This window comes from Pelmatolapia mariae, linkage group LG3_W (genome assembly GCF_036321145.2).
Source record: "Pelmatolapia mariae isolate MD_Pm_ZW linkage group LG3_W, Pm_UMD_F_2, whole genome shotgun sequence".
Lineage (NCBI taxonomy): Eukaryota > Metazoa > Chordata > Actinopteri > Cichliformes > Cichlidae > Pelmatolapia > Pelmatolapia mariae.
In genome coordinates, this window is record NC_086229.1 from 78,184,485 (window position 1) to 78,197,616 (window position 13,132).

The 13,132-nt window shown below is 39.3% G+C and overlaps 1 protein-coding gene across 2 annotated transcripts in view; it reads right to left on the reverse strand.

Moving 5' to 3' along the window:
- arap2 (ArfGAP with RhoGAP domain, ankyrin repeat and PH domain 2) overlaps positions 1-13,132 on the reverse strand; it is a 158,976-nt gene that overhangs the window by 28,707 nt on the left and 117,137 nt on the right. For both annotated transcript variants that reach the window (XM_063469944.1, XM_063469942.1), the window contains exons 19-23: positions 5,822-5,885; positions 5,102-5,265; positions 4,202-4,414; positions 3,880-3,985; positions 987-1,134 (exon numbers count right to left, since the gene is read on the reverse strand). In XM_063469944.1, the coding sequence (XP_063326014.1) occupies positions 987-1,134; positions 3,880-3,985; positions 4,202-4,414; positions 5,102-5,265; positions 5,822-5,885 (695 nt within the window). The remainder of the gene's footprint in view (positions 1-986; positions 1,135-3,879; positions 3,986-4,201; positions 4,415-5,101; positions 5,266-5,821; positions 5,886-13,132) is intronic.

Here is a 13,132-nt window from a genome sequence, read left to right on the forward strand (position 1 = left end):
TAAAGACATTCAATGCAATCACATGGAAACCACTGATATTTCTTAGTCGCAAGGAGGTTGCGGACAAGTTTTAACTTGAGAGACTGATTCATGTAAGATGCATTATATGAAATGTAGGCTCCCGTGGGTTTGAAGCTCAGCTCAAAGCAAAGCAGGTCTAAAAAGTGAGGATGTCTTTGCTTCTTCTACAGTTCAAAGTCCTCTGCAATGTTTAAAAGTACAAACGATAAATTCTCTATATATTAAACCACAAATACAAAGCTATTTATGTCATTTATTACCAGTGTCTGACTATTATTAATCTGCTAGGGTACCTTGTTGTTCATTTCAGGTATAAGAGGATCGTATGGAGGCATCTGCATTTCTTTATATTGTTTATCAAGCAAAAGGCCAGATTATAATCACATGAGCCAGGCATGAGGAACAAAAGATAAACAGCACATTAACTTTAATCACAGTTAAAAGTCGTTTAACCCAACAACAGAAAACAAGAAACAAAAGAAAAAAAATAGCCGTTTAGTCCTAAAGATAGCATCAGATATATTGGTGATAACAGAAAGACTCCACACATATAGAAGAGAGCTTTACAAGGCTGGGCTTGTTTTTTTACTTCAACCAAAGATGTCCTGAACCACAGATTCCACTGTTACTTTTTCGTTCTAGGTGACCTGTTTTTCCTTTATTAATATAATCTGTGTTTTCTGGAGATCTGTGCCGCCTGTCTGTGCAGCGTACATTTGGCAATAACACAACGCGGCAATAACCTGAGTTGAATATTACTGAATGTACCAACCGTCTTGTTTTTGTTTTTTGGTTGTCTTCTTTTTTTTTTATAACTTATGCAATGTGTGTTTATGCGATAAAAACTGGATGTTATCTAAGGTACAGGAGGAAGATCCATGTCAAGCAGCTGAGCTCAGTCCAATCGGTTTTTTGTGCTTATCAACGCAAAAGAAAAAAAACCCACAAGAACATTTCAGACTTACACTGAAGAGCGTAATGTAGTTGCTGATTAGGTCATGGACCACACTAATTTCCTGTGTGGTTTGTCCTCGAGTCTGGAACAGGCAGGAGGAGAAAACGGAAGCCAGTTTTTCACTTGGCATGCGGTTCAGGTGGGAGCATTGCTGGATCCTGAATAACAGAGAGAAACATGCTTAGAAAATCCCTTAATGTACCCGTAGGTCGACACGAGTGGCTCATATCTTTTGCTGAATCGCTCTCGTGGCCTCTAAAGCCCACTCATACTGCTCGCTGTGGCACAAGCACACAGAGAGCTGAATGAAACATCAGGCCTCGCTCCAAATTAAGCATCAAGTCAATTAAGTCTTCTCTAAACAATCTATATCAAAAGGAGCTAAATCTATCCACTGCAGGTTTCTGAGGGGAATCAAGTGAATGATACACGAAGACAGCAGTGTGCTTGTATTTAAAAAACAACACAAGAGGCGGAAAAAGGGATTTTTTTTGTAGCTGCAGCACGGTATCAAAGTTGTGCGAGCTTTTTCTTTGGCTCTGTATCTTCTGTGTTGTTTGTCTCTGCATTTCCACTCCAGGTAAAACAAACAGTAAATCAGTAGTTTCAGTCCGCAACGTGCGAGCCGGCTGTAATTTATTACTAGAAATCTCCACAGTTCAAATTATCCAGAGGTGAAGAAGTAGAGAACTCAGCGGCGTAACTGACTGAGGGAAAAATATACGATTTTCATGAAAAGAAACAAAAAGCAGCACACAGCCAGAAATAGCACCGCTCGTTTTGTAGACCTCAGCTATGTGTTTGCTAATTGCCTGAGTCTTTAATAATGAGCCACACAATCTGTCTCAGTTGAAAAATGCCAGCGCTCGCTAGAAACAATATGGAATTGATTCATCGCTTTCAACCGAAGGACACTGTTACTTCAGTGACTCACAAAAACAATCTTTTCCTGCTCAGCTTGTTTTGTTTTTCCCCCACAACTTTTCAGTGCATTCACTGTTCAGCAAACAGACTTAATTTGAAAGAATATTTAACAGTACTGGTCAGATGGAGGGGAAAAAAGCAAACAAAAAGAAAAAACAGGGGTCATTAGGAGAATAGAGGAAACAATGCTGCTAATCAGCAGGCGACAAGTAGCAACCAGAGGGCCGCTCGGGCCTCATGACCTTTGAACCTCTATGCTCGTTTTGTCTGTGATGCAGAGCGGCCTCTGGAGAGCCACACTTGTTTCATCAGCAACAAGGTCAGATAAGAACATTAGGACAACTTACGAAAGCATAATATTGCAAAGTAGCTATCAAAGAATGGGTTTTTAATCCCAATTAGTGCCAACAAGTTGCTGCAAAAGTGGTTGAACTAATTAGGCTGGTTTTGAACTTTGCTGCAGTAAGTAAGAGAAAAACTTGTGCATCACGAAGATGCTGTGTCATCCAGATGTGACCCTGGTTCTCCTGTGACTTTACACTGCGTGAAGATGTTTCCGTGTCATATCCATCTGCTAGCAGACAACCAAAAGATGCCTAACTGCTACATTGTGCTTGGATATGCTGCCGGCCGCAGGAGACAGAAGTTGATACAAGCGATAAAAAGTGAAACAACGGATGGCAAAACTTTAGTTGTCTGGCACTCAACTTTGCCTGTGTGTGCCGTGGGCATTTTTGTTACTGATAACTCAAGGATCCAAATGTCATGTTTGTCTAAGTTCGGGACATTCTGCTTGGACTCCCTTGGCCCAGAAAAAAAGCATCCTGACTGTTAACTAGTTATGATAAGTAAGCATGTTGCAAAACCTCTGCACTCTACATCAATCACAATAATTCAATTCAGTCATAGCGCTGAATGAAGCTTCCCACCCTCAAAACACAGAGTGCTAACTCTTTCATGAGCAAATCGCAATGTGTATATAAAAATCATAAAAACCAGCTTTATTTAATCATTTTATTCCTAACAGTTACTATATCTGTGTAAGCTGAAGCTACAGCATTTGGACTGCACTTTGCAAAATATGTAAAATACATATAATCCTCATAGCTTTTATACATATAAAAGCTATGAGTAATGTTTTTATGCCAAATCTCAGCACTGACTAGCAAGATTAGCTTGCTAACAAATAGGTTGCTTTAGCTTTTAGCTGCTAACTAGCTGTGTGGTGCTAAAATAATGCTCTGAAACAGCTAGATGTGCTACTTTTAAACGACTAAAGCTATCTTCTTAGCTTTCAGCACTGTTTTCCCTTCCACTGAACATAATTTTTAGAGTATGAAGGTTTGTTCCAGCATAAATATTTAAATAAACTTATATTATAGCAGAAAAAATGTATACCTCCCTGTGAAGTCTAAGCACAGGTAGGATAAATTTGGTTAGCTAATGCAGCTAATTAGCTTATGAGCGTAGCTGTTTTCCATGTATAAAAACAGCTACAACAAACTAGAGAGAAATAAAGAATCTGGCAAATGTTAGGATTTTCAACAGGTTTATCTGGTAGGCTGATATCCTTCCACTTATTTATGGTTATTAAAAAATAGTCCCCGGTCTCTCTCTCTCTCTGTCTGTGTCTCACCCACTCTGTCTGCACTGTGTAGGTGCAGCAGTTTCCACTGCTCCATCTGTGGCACATAATTAGTGTGGATAGCAAGCGAACATAAATAGAAGATGCATTTTAGAGTACAGGGTTAGTTCTTCAGTGGTTAGAAACCAGCTCTATCATCTTATTTACTGTGTTGTGTTATTTTTATTAATGCAATGTTGTTTAAGTCGTCTTTGCGCCTCGGGTTTCAAGTTTTTAAAAACCCTCAAAGTTTCCCTCCCAGAATGTAAAAGTTGACCTTTGTAATAAAACAGCTTCACTAACACAAATGCTAAACATGTCATAGCTCAATGCCTGTGATCTCGTGCGTTTTTACCTGTAAAGATGTTGCAGCAGGGCTTCAAGGGTTGACCTGTTTATCTTTGGCAAGCTCTCTATGAAAGCGGAGTACTTCTTCACTCTCTGCCTTTCGTTCTTCTCATCTACCGAACCAAACAGAGAAGAAATATAATAAAATGAATAAACACAAGTACAAAAGCTTATGTTCAAACACATGCCACAAAAGGGTTTTTACAGTATGTTTAAAATCACTCTGCAAATTCACACAGTTTAGCATGGTGGACTTGTGTATTTCTCTCTTTCCTACAACTGCAGACTTTATAGTGTTTGACATCCCACATGCCAGAAAGCTCACACACCCAGAGCTGACACCCAGTATGGATAGAGCTCCTTGGTCAGTAGTGCATCCTCTGCCTGAGACAAGAAGCTCTTCAGCGTGTCAGTCACATCCTCAAGTTGGTGCTCCTTCTCCCTCAGCTTCACATTACGGGCATCGTGGGTGAACTCCTCCAGGAGGTGAGACACTCGACCAGGATTCCCAGACCTCTGGTAGACTCCCTCCTGGCACAAACCTGGGTACAGTGTCAGAAGGCAGCTGATTAATAAGAAATCGCCAGCTTCCTTCTGCACATGTTCTGTCCACATGACAAATAGCTCTGACGTGTAGCATCTCCAAGAGAAAATGACAGCATGTAGATTTTCTATATGACTGGATGCATTTATAGAAAAGTAAGCAGCCTTATGGACAGTGTGACTTGTGGGATTTAACAACGTTGCATAAGCACATTTGAATCTAAATTGCAGGTGGAATAAAATTGTCAGTGCAAGGTATATTAACCTTCTGTGCCATTTCACAGTCTCACTCAGAGTTAACTTTTATTCCAATCCCTCATTATACAGCACACTACTTACCGTGACACTGTAAAAGTCCACAGTTACCATACATTAACCAAGCCAGGACTCTGTATGATGCAGTTTCTAACTTTGTATGGAGCGTTCCTCTGATTAACAGCAGAGTGCAGTTGTGCTACATTTATTTTCCACACTTCTAAAACTGTTTTTTTAAAAGGAAAGAGATAGGATAATGGCAGCACATTGCCAGACAACATTAGAAAGCATGAAATTCTCATCGCAACACAGTGCACTGGATGAATCAGCTGCTCAAGGGGAAATCATAATAATAGTAATGCAGAACTTTCTTTTTTCAAATTAAAGAAAAACAACAAACTCTTTTAGCTGAGAGATACAATGTAGCTCACCATACTGAGTGACAAAAGCAATGCAGCTGTCGACTATAATAGGAACACCGTTTTTAGTCAGCTGTTGGTCGCCGAGCGCATTGCCGTCTGTGCCAGCAGCCAGTTTGATAGCAGAGTGCCACACGGTGAAGTCCATCTTGTTGAAGCCATGAATGTAAACTGTTCTATTTATATATATGTGAAAAAAGAGAAACAGAAACACAGTAATTACTGGTGAAGAATGCCATCCTGTGATTTGCCCGTACAACACGGCGCTTCCTATTCGATGACCTTAAGTTCATATATTTAGAAACGCGCTGCTAAGTCATTAAATTAACAACTGACATGATTAAAGGAATCCAAAGAGCTTCTACAGAACACACATCTATAAACAACTGCTGGTTTCCCAGTAGGTTTGATCAAAAAAAAAAAGAAAGAAAGAAAAAAAACCATACAAACAAACAGCAATTAAAGACAAAGTTTTGTTGCACGACGCTAAAAGCGAGACTAAACTGGTTGGCTTGTGTGAGGGCTGCGATGCTACGTGCCATCTCACACCTTCTCTCTAACTGAGGCGAGGTTTTAATTACCTTGGATGGTTACAGTAGGTAAGGTGCATGTGGACTAACAAGACAAAAGGCTGAGTCGAAGCTAACAGGACCGCATTGTTGCTGTATTGCTAATACAGTTCCAATTAGCACAGGCTTTTTTCCTCTCTCTCTCCCCCCCTTAGAGACATACCTTCCACACTCCACCATCAGCAGGACTTGGATCTTGTCTTCACCCTCAGTATGTGTGGAGACAGCTGGAGTGGGGTTAAAAAAAAAAAAGGGCAACAAGGTTTAGAAAATGCAGGCATACATTCAAATGAGCAACATCTTTAGAATTATTTGATCTCACTCCAAAGCCTGAGAAAACTTTCGCCACGGAACTTGGGAGGTGATGCATTCATTCATCGGCTCTTAAGTATACATTTGCTATTTAAATCAGTTAAATAACACCCTGCTAAAATATGTCTAGACATATCTGACTGGGCTTTTCAAAGGTGTAGGTATACACTGGGAAAATGAGATAAGTGAGAAAACAGTGCAGTGATGGAAAATGCCAAATGCATTGGAGTTAATAGCGTTTCCTTGTTGTAATGGGAAACATGATTTCAGGCTGTGTGCGAGCGTCTGACGGCCGAGTTAAACAAGCGAGGGAAGTGGGGCGTAAACACTGGTTTCATTTGTCATCAAGGTTTACATAAATTTGGTTGAAATGCAACTAAACAAGATTGCACTGTGCGCAGTATTTAAGACATCAAATAAAAGACAGAAAGGAAAGGAAAACAGATACAAGGTTACTGGCATTCCTCTTTTGCAGAATCAATCTTTTGAAATCGGAATAAGAGTGTAAGATCCACAGAAACTGGGCTCAGGGACTCGAGCGCTCTGCCATAATCTCTTCTGGGGCTTCAAACAGCTGCTTGGATCATGGCAACAATCACACGCAGCAGAGAAAGTACAAAAAAAGATATGAGGCTCTGCACAAATCTCCTAGCAACAACATCTGGCACTTTCATCACACTCGAGCACTGGTTGTGCTCACATAATAGACAGAAAGATACAAAATCGAAAAAAGAAGCAGGACTTCACCTTAATGAACTGTTGAATTTTGGAGATTGGTCTGTACCTCAGTAGAAACACTTGCTATACAATTACATGCTCGGTTACAGAAGATTAAAAATTAGGGGGAAATGAGCGTTTTCGCTTTGTTTCTCCTCACAGAGACAAATCCTGTGTAGAAATCTAGTAAGTAACAGTAAAAATAGCAGCGCTGGCCCCAAACAGCCAATCAGATGTTCGACATTTTGTGTATAGTTGAATTTCACAGTTTCTATAGTGTGGTGGCGGGCGTATCTACTCATTACTAAAGTACAGATAGATATAAGAGTGTATTTGGTTTCTTCTTGGCTGACTGCATCCATAATATGGATACATCTTTCTAAAAAAGCTATCCTGTACGTGTGCTATAGCTTGTAACAGCAGTGATGTGGCACTCAAAGTGTCCTGCATAGAAATATATAGGAGAATCCATAGTTTACCAACTCATTAAAATATTATTTACTTAAAACCACAGTTACTAAGGCCTAGACACCAGCCGGTGACCACCAAGAAAAATATGATCACTAAACATATACATTGCCCAACCAATTGGTGGGTGGTTAGTGGGTGTCGCCATGGAAGATGCTAGCTTATCTGTAAAATAAAGTTTAATGCAAACTGGAAACGGATAATGTTCGACACAAGAAAAACGTATTGCTCCAACTAAAACATTTGAAAAAGTGCAACTTTCTCTATGGTAAATGGAAAATGGAGTGGTTCTTATATAGCGCTTTTCTACTCTGAGCACTCAAAGCGCTTTACACACCTTGCCTATGAAGGTAAATGTTCTCCGTTTCCTGTTTGCATTGTATTTTTCACTACCAGTTGGCAAGTAATTTGCGAGTGTTTGCAGACAAGCTGAGATCTTCCATGCAAACTATTGGTGACCGCGGCAACCTACTGAGGACCAAAAAAAATCATAAGGTTTTCAGTACAGCACTGTGCACTTCTGTGTGACCAGTTTCATGCCAGCGACTGCAAGCAATCAGTCGCTAACTGGTCAGGAAATATACATGTTTACCAAGCAACCAGTCTCTAGGCCTGTGTTAAAAAGGCAGCAACCTCCAGCAATGACTCATTTTTCCCTAACTACCGGTTGTTGCCAGATGGTCCCCAACAAGACTCTAGTTCTCTGTGATTGAGGACTGAGGTACATGATTTGAGCCTGACCAATTTATCAGCAGGCTGCTGTTATTGCTATTACTTTCTATTGGCCAATTTGAAAGTGAAAGTTTTAAAAGTAAAGAGCTTCTGTTATGTGTTGATATTGCATAGTTTGCCCACCGGAGGGCACTTTGTAACACATGTTTTTGGAACACCACAAACACGGTAAGCAGCAAAATCAGGCAAAGCATACACAAATATACACAAGTATATAAATAACACATAAGTTTTATGAAAATCCATAGACACTTTGGAGTATTGGATTTTTAATTAATCAAAAATCAGTCATTGCATTTATTTAGGACTCTGGTAGAATAAGCTAAGGGTGATGGACTGGATGGCACACAATGTAAGTTAATGCTGTGTACGCAGAGGAGGAACATCATTTGGAAGATAAACACTTTCAAACTGTGTTTTGTGGGAAGATTTTTGCATCCCGGTGACCTCTGAAATTAAAGTTATGGCTCTCGTCTCATTGATTTAGGCAGGAGCTCGGTCCTAAAATAACTGTTCGATGGCAATAAGTTGGCTGCTGACTGGAAAGACGTGCTTCTACAAGGACTCTGCTGCTGGTTACTTTAACTCAACTTCAGAGTGTCCTTCACACTTTGTTTCTCCAGGATTAAACAAACAAGATATAATCCATAAATTGGAAAGCTATAGAAGTCGAGTTATATTGATTTTCTACCTTTTTCTACCCTTTGCTTTCAGTCATGCTAAAACGAACCCCACTATTAATCTGGTTCAGTCAGACACTCGGTACCCTGAGGGGAAAAAACTAAGAATTCCTATGTGTGTGCTCTTTGTGTGAAATATCCATAACTGTCATTACTTTAGAGTGACAAGAAAAAAACTTTTCAATTTCCTCTACTGAATATTTAACAGACTGATCAATAATCTGTGCAGACACAATTCAATTTGTTGGCACAAGCGAGATAGACGACTGGTAAAAGCATTACACATCACAGTGTTATTTTGGCTAGCAAATCCTTTGTACTCGTATAGGCCTTTGTATGTTCAGCTAAACAGCAAAAACTATTAATCCCCAAAAGTCTCTCTTAACAAGTAATTTGCTTTTTATTTTCTTTGGCAGATTTTCAAGGGCGCAGTGTTTCATTCTGATCCAAGCAACAAAAGGGGAAAGCAAAGAACTTCAGAGATTGATATTGACTTGAGAGAGGTTTATTAACAGTGTTATCAGGTAAATGCAAAACACTTGTCATAGCCGTTTGAACAAACACACAGCAATCCTCTTTTATCCATCTTACAGCTCAGTTGGAAATTTTTTATTACTTAATATGTTTGTGTGATAAGGAACTAATTCTGCGGCCTTGTTCTCTCTTTAATTTGTGCTGAGCTTCCTGGAGGAAATTTTCATTAAGTTTTTGTTCACAAAATGTGAGCAATTTTAAATCCACATTTCCATTAGCGCATTTTGATTCCCCTTTTTATTTTTACAAGTATTATGTGATAAGCTCACAATATGACCGTCCCACCTCTGCAGGGCTTCGGGTCTGATTACACACGGTGGTGTCTTAGGAACTGAGCTGTCAGTAAATACAACTGGAAAGAAAGAAAGTGGATTGTTTTTATTTTTTTTCACTGTGCTTGCAACTCCTGCTGGTTGTCTATGGCATGGAAAGATACTGTAAATAAAAGTCTGTTTGTCAGACTATTTATATGTTTTAGAAAAATGACTCATCTCAGTCATAGCGTAGCTATCGTGAATCAGACTGTAGGATAGATAACACTGCATGCTTATTGGCTAATGACTTGCGATTGACAAGTTGGTAGCCATTGAGCCCGACTTATCTTCTTTCTGACTCAAATACTGACCAACACTTAAAAATTAACTTCATGTTTTATTTAATAAGAACTTTAAATGATTCAAGTCATCAGGATCGTGTTTACTGAGCTCACTAAGTGAGAGAGTAGAGGGCCCTTTTCCCATATACTCCTATGCAGCCAAAAGTCTTTGCAACTAGAGTTGTCGCCCCCTGCTGACCATTAAAAATAATGCAGGTTTAAGGGACTTCCACAAGCTATATTCATCTTTTTTACTGTCTCTGTCTCAATCACTGTTATAGCATACAGATATTCATTTTGAAAAATATGGAACTATTTACAGTAAAGACAATAAAGCGGGTATTATTTGGGGTGTGGTTACTTTGTGATCGGCAGGTACCTACTGTGTGACTGTGCAATATGTTTGATTTCTGTGTTTGGTTTAGCTATCACACGTGATGGCCAGTTTCAAATGTCTTCGGTCGATTTAGAGGTCACTTTTACCGGCTACTAAAAAAAGGTTCACAATTTTATGACGCTTATCACACTGGCAAAAAAGCAGGTTTGCAATATCCCTGCAAGTAGGAAAATCAGTGGTCAACAAGCGATTGCACTCATTTGTGGTAGTTGACAGTTGGACAGGTTACTTGGTGGGAGGCAACCTGTCTCCAACCAGTCACAGCCTGACTCAAATTGACTGCAATCATTTTCAGACAGATTAGCAAAGGTTTGATAATATTTGAAGTCTAATTTATAAGCACAGATAGATTTGCCAACACGTTGACAGCAACTTAGTCAGACTACACCGAGAAGTGCAACTCGTCTGCAATTGGTCTCTTTGAAATAGCAGACCTGACTAACTTGTTTGCCAAGTGGTCGTAATCTGGTTATATTCCTATAAAAACAAGACTGTGTCATGATGTTTTGGCACCATTTGTATCTTGTTATCTATAAGCACCCTATAAGCAATCTTGTGTATATGTTATTAGCACCACCTGTCATACAAATCGAGCTCTAAAGTGCTACAAGAGGTTAAAGAAAGTCCAGTGGGGACCTTCATCAATGTATCTGGAAAAGTGGACTTACATGGTATTCCTCATTTTCCATAACAGCAGCTTCAAACTTACTGATACTGTTCAGAAAAATCAAATGACTTCTAACATATTAATGTAACGTTGTAGCACGTCATTAAGAGAAAAATTCTAATCTAATCCGAATTGGCTATTTCTAACGTTAGCGTCCATTTAAACATGAATTACCAGCGACTTTTAAACATGTGTTAGCTGTGACCGGCGATTGTTACATATCTTAAAAATGAGTTTTTTAAAAATCTAATTTTGCCTTTAAACGAACCTCATTGTGGACACATTTTAAATGTGACTGCCAAATATGCTGGACAGCAGTCTCGTGCTGATGCCTACCTCAAATTTTAGATGATTGAGCAGAGAAGTGGGATTAACTTCTTTTTTTTCTATTTAGGCCAATGCCGAAAGAGAAATCCACTGAGAAAAATCGCACTGAATGAGTTTAAACTTAATGTGCTTATCTTGTTTGAAAACCTTTCATTTCACAAAGTTCTGGGTGGGAAGGCTGATTTGTGCACCGTGACAGGTTAATGATTATCGAGCTCTATCTGTCATTTTCTCCTCATTTTACTTTGCTTCTTGTTATTTGTGCCGCAGATATCTTGACACAAGACATCACAAAAAGATCAATCTCCTCTCAAGTACACAGCTGAGCCCCCGGGAAGCTGTTTTAAGACATATTGCACTCTCATTCTTTTGGGGATATGATTCTTTTTTGTTGCTGTTAACAAGTTACAAGTGCTTCATAGCCAAGAGAAATGAATACCGAATAACTGGCAAGGATCAATAAATCATTATGTTTAGTCATTGGGCTGAATAGAGAATAAATGACAGTCGAGGCAATTAAGAATAAAACGAATAAAAGACAAAAATTAAAGCTTGTGCTTTATTGTCAGCGGGAAATTTTTTTTAAATGCATTTTAGAGGTGATTGGAATGATTATAACTCTGGCAGCCAGATGCAAAAAAAAGAAAGAAAAAACCCTCAGACATCACAGTTGCAAATAAAACTGATGCAGTCTGAAGTGAACCGTGTTGGAAACATGTTTTTTTTTTTTTTTAATTGAAAAGTGTATTTATTTAATCCCCGAGTGTTACACAGGGGCACCTTTCATGTGGTGGTGTCACTGTAGAGAAAATAACAGTTAATCCCATGTCACAGACTGTGAATCCTAAAGGGATCCTTTCAGTGCTCCAGAACCTACCATCCCCTGACAAAACACAGTCCCTTCTGGCGCTAACGGCTCCCCGGCTGTGACAAATATGGTTTGAGAAAGCCGGGAATAAAAATGAACACCACTGCAGTTCTTTATCCCGCCCCAGGTGAGAAGATGGGGCGGCGCTTTGCGCGATTTGATCCATGTCGAGCTGTAAGTGGATTAAAAAGATCCATTGATTCTCCCCTCCTTCTGTTCGCACATCACACTGGCGCAATCCATTGAAATGTTCCAAAATCTTTATTATCTGCCAAACTATGCGTGAACTTTTGAGCCTTCCACGCTGACTGGCAGCCACTCCGCACCGACTGTCCTTTAAATAACTTGCAGTTTTGCCAGAAATGAGAACATATTGGCAAAATTCGTGTAAGTGGGCTGTGGGAACAGTGCTACTGTGACACCCTCATACTGTGAACATTATGTGGCTTTTTGAAAGCAATGAATTCTTCTTCTTCTTCTAAAAAAAAAAAAAAAGATCATGGTTTCATAAAAGATTTTGTTAGCAGCTCTGGGGAAGCCGAATCCCATCTGAATGACGATCGCCTGTCGATGCATTACGTAATATTGACATTTATTGACCTCACTCTACCGGAGAAGCTTCTTATTCTCTCCTCTGCTCCTCCTCTCCGAGCATGTCTTTTCTTTTTCTTCTTTTTCATATTATGGAAAACTAAGTTAGTCAGATAGAGGAGTGAGATTCAGCTGAAATGTGTAATGGTGTGAGAAGCTGAAATGTCTTTGCATCCTCCGACATCATTAAGTAGTTATAAATGCAAGCAGTAAGAGGGTGTTATGGATTGGTAGTTTTTTGGAAATTACAGAGAGTATATGAAAATAGAGCGAATGCTACAAAGCCACAAATCTCAGCACATTCATCATGAAGTTACAGCAATTGACCACTGACACTATCAAGCATAAACAGATATGGTTGCTTTGGGCTCTGAGATTAAAAAAAAAAATCTGATTTATTGCCTATTAGAGGCCCACCAGAAGCTTTTTAAGGGATTGTTTGTTCATGTAAACTGTGGCAATTCAGGGAAAGCTGAGGTATACAGTTTGTGTTAACTAAGAGAGCAATATAACTTTTACTATTTAGGTTCAAATAAATTTTATGTGTACATAAGTCAGTAATGGGATTTCTATTAAAGGCAGTCAG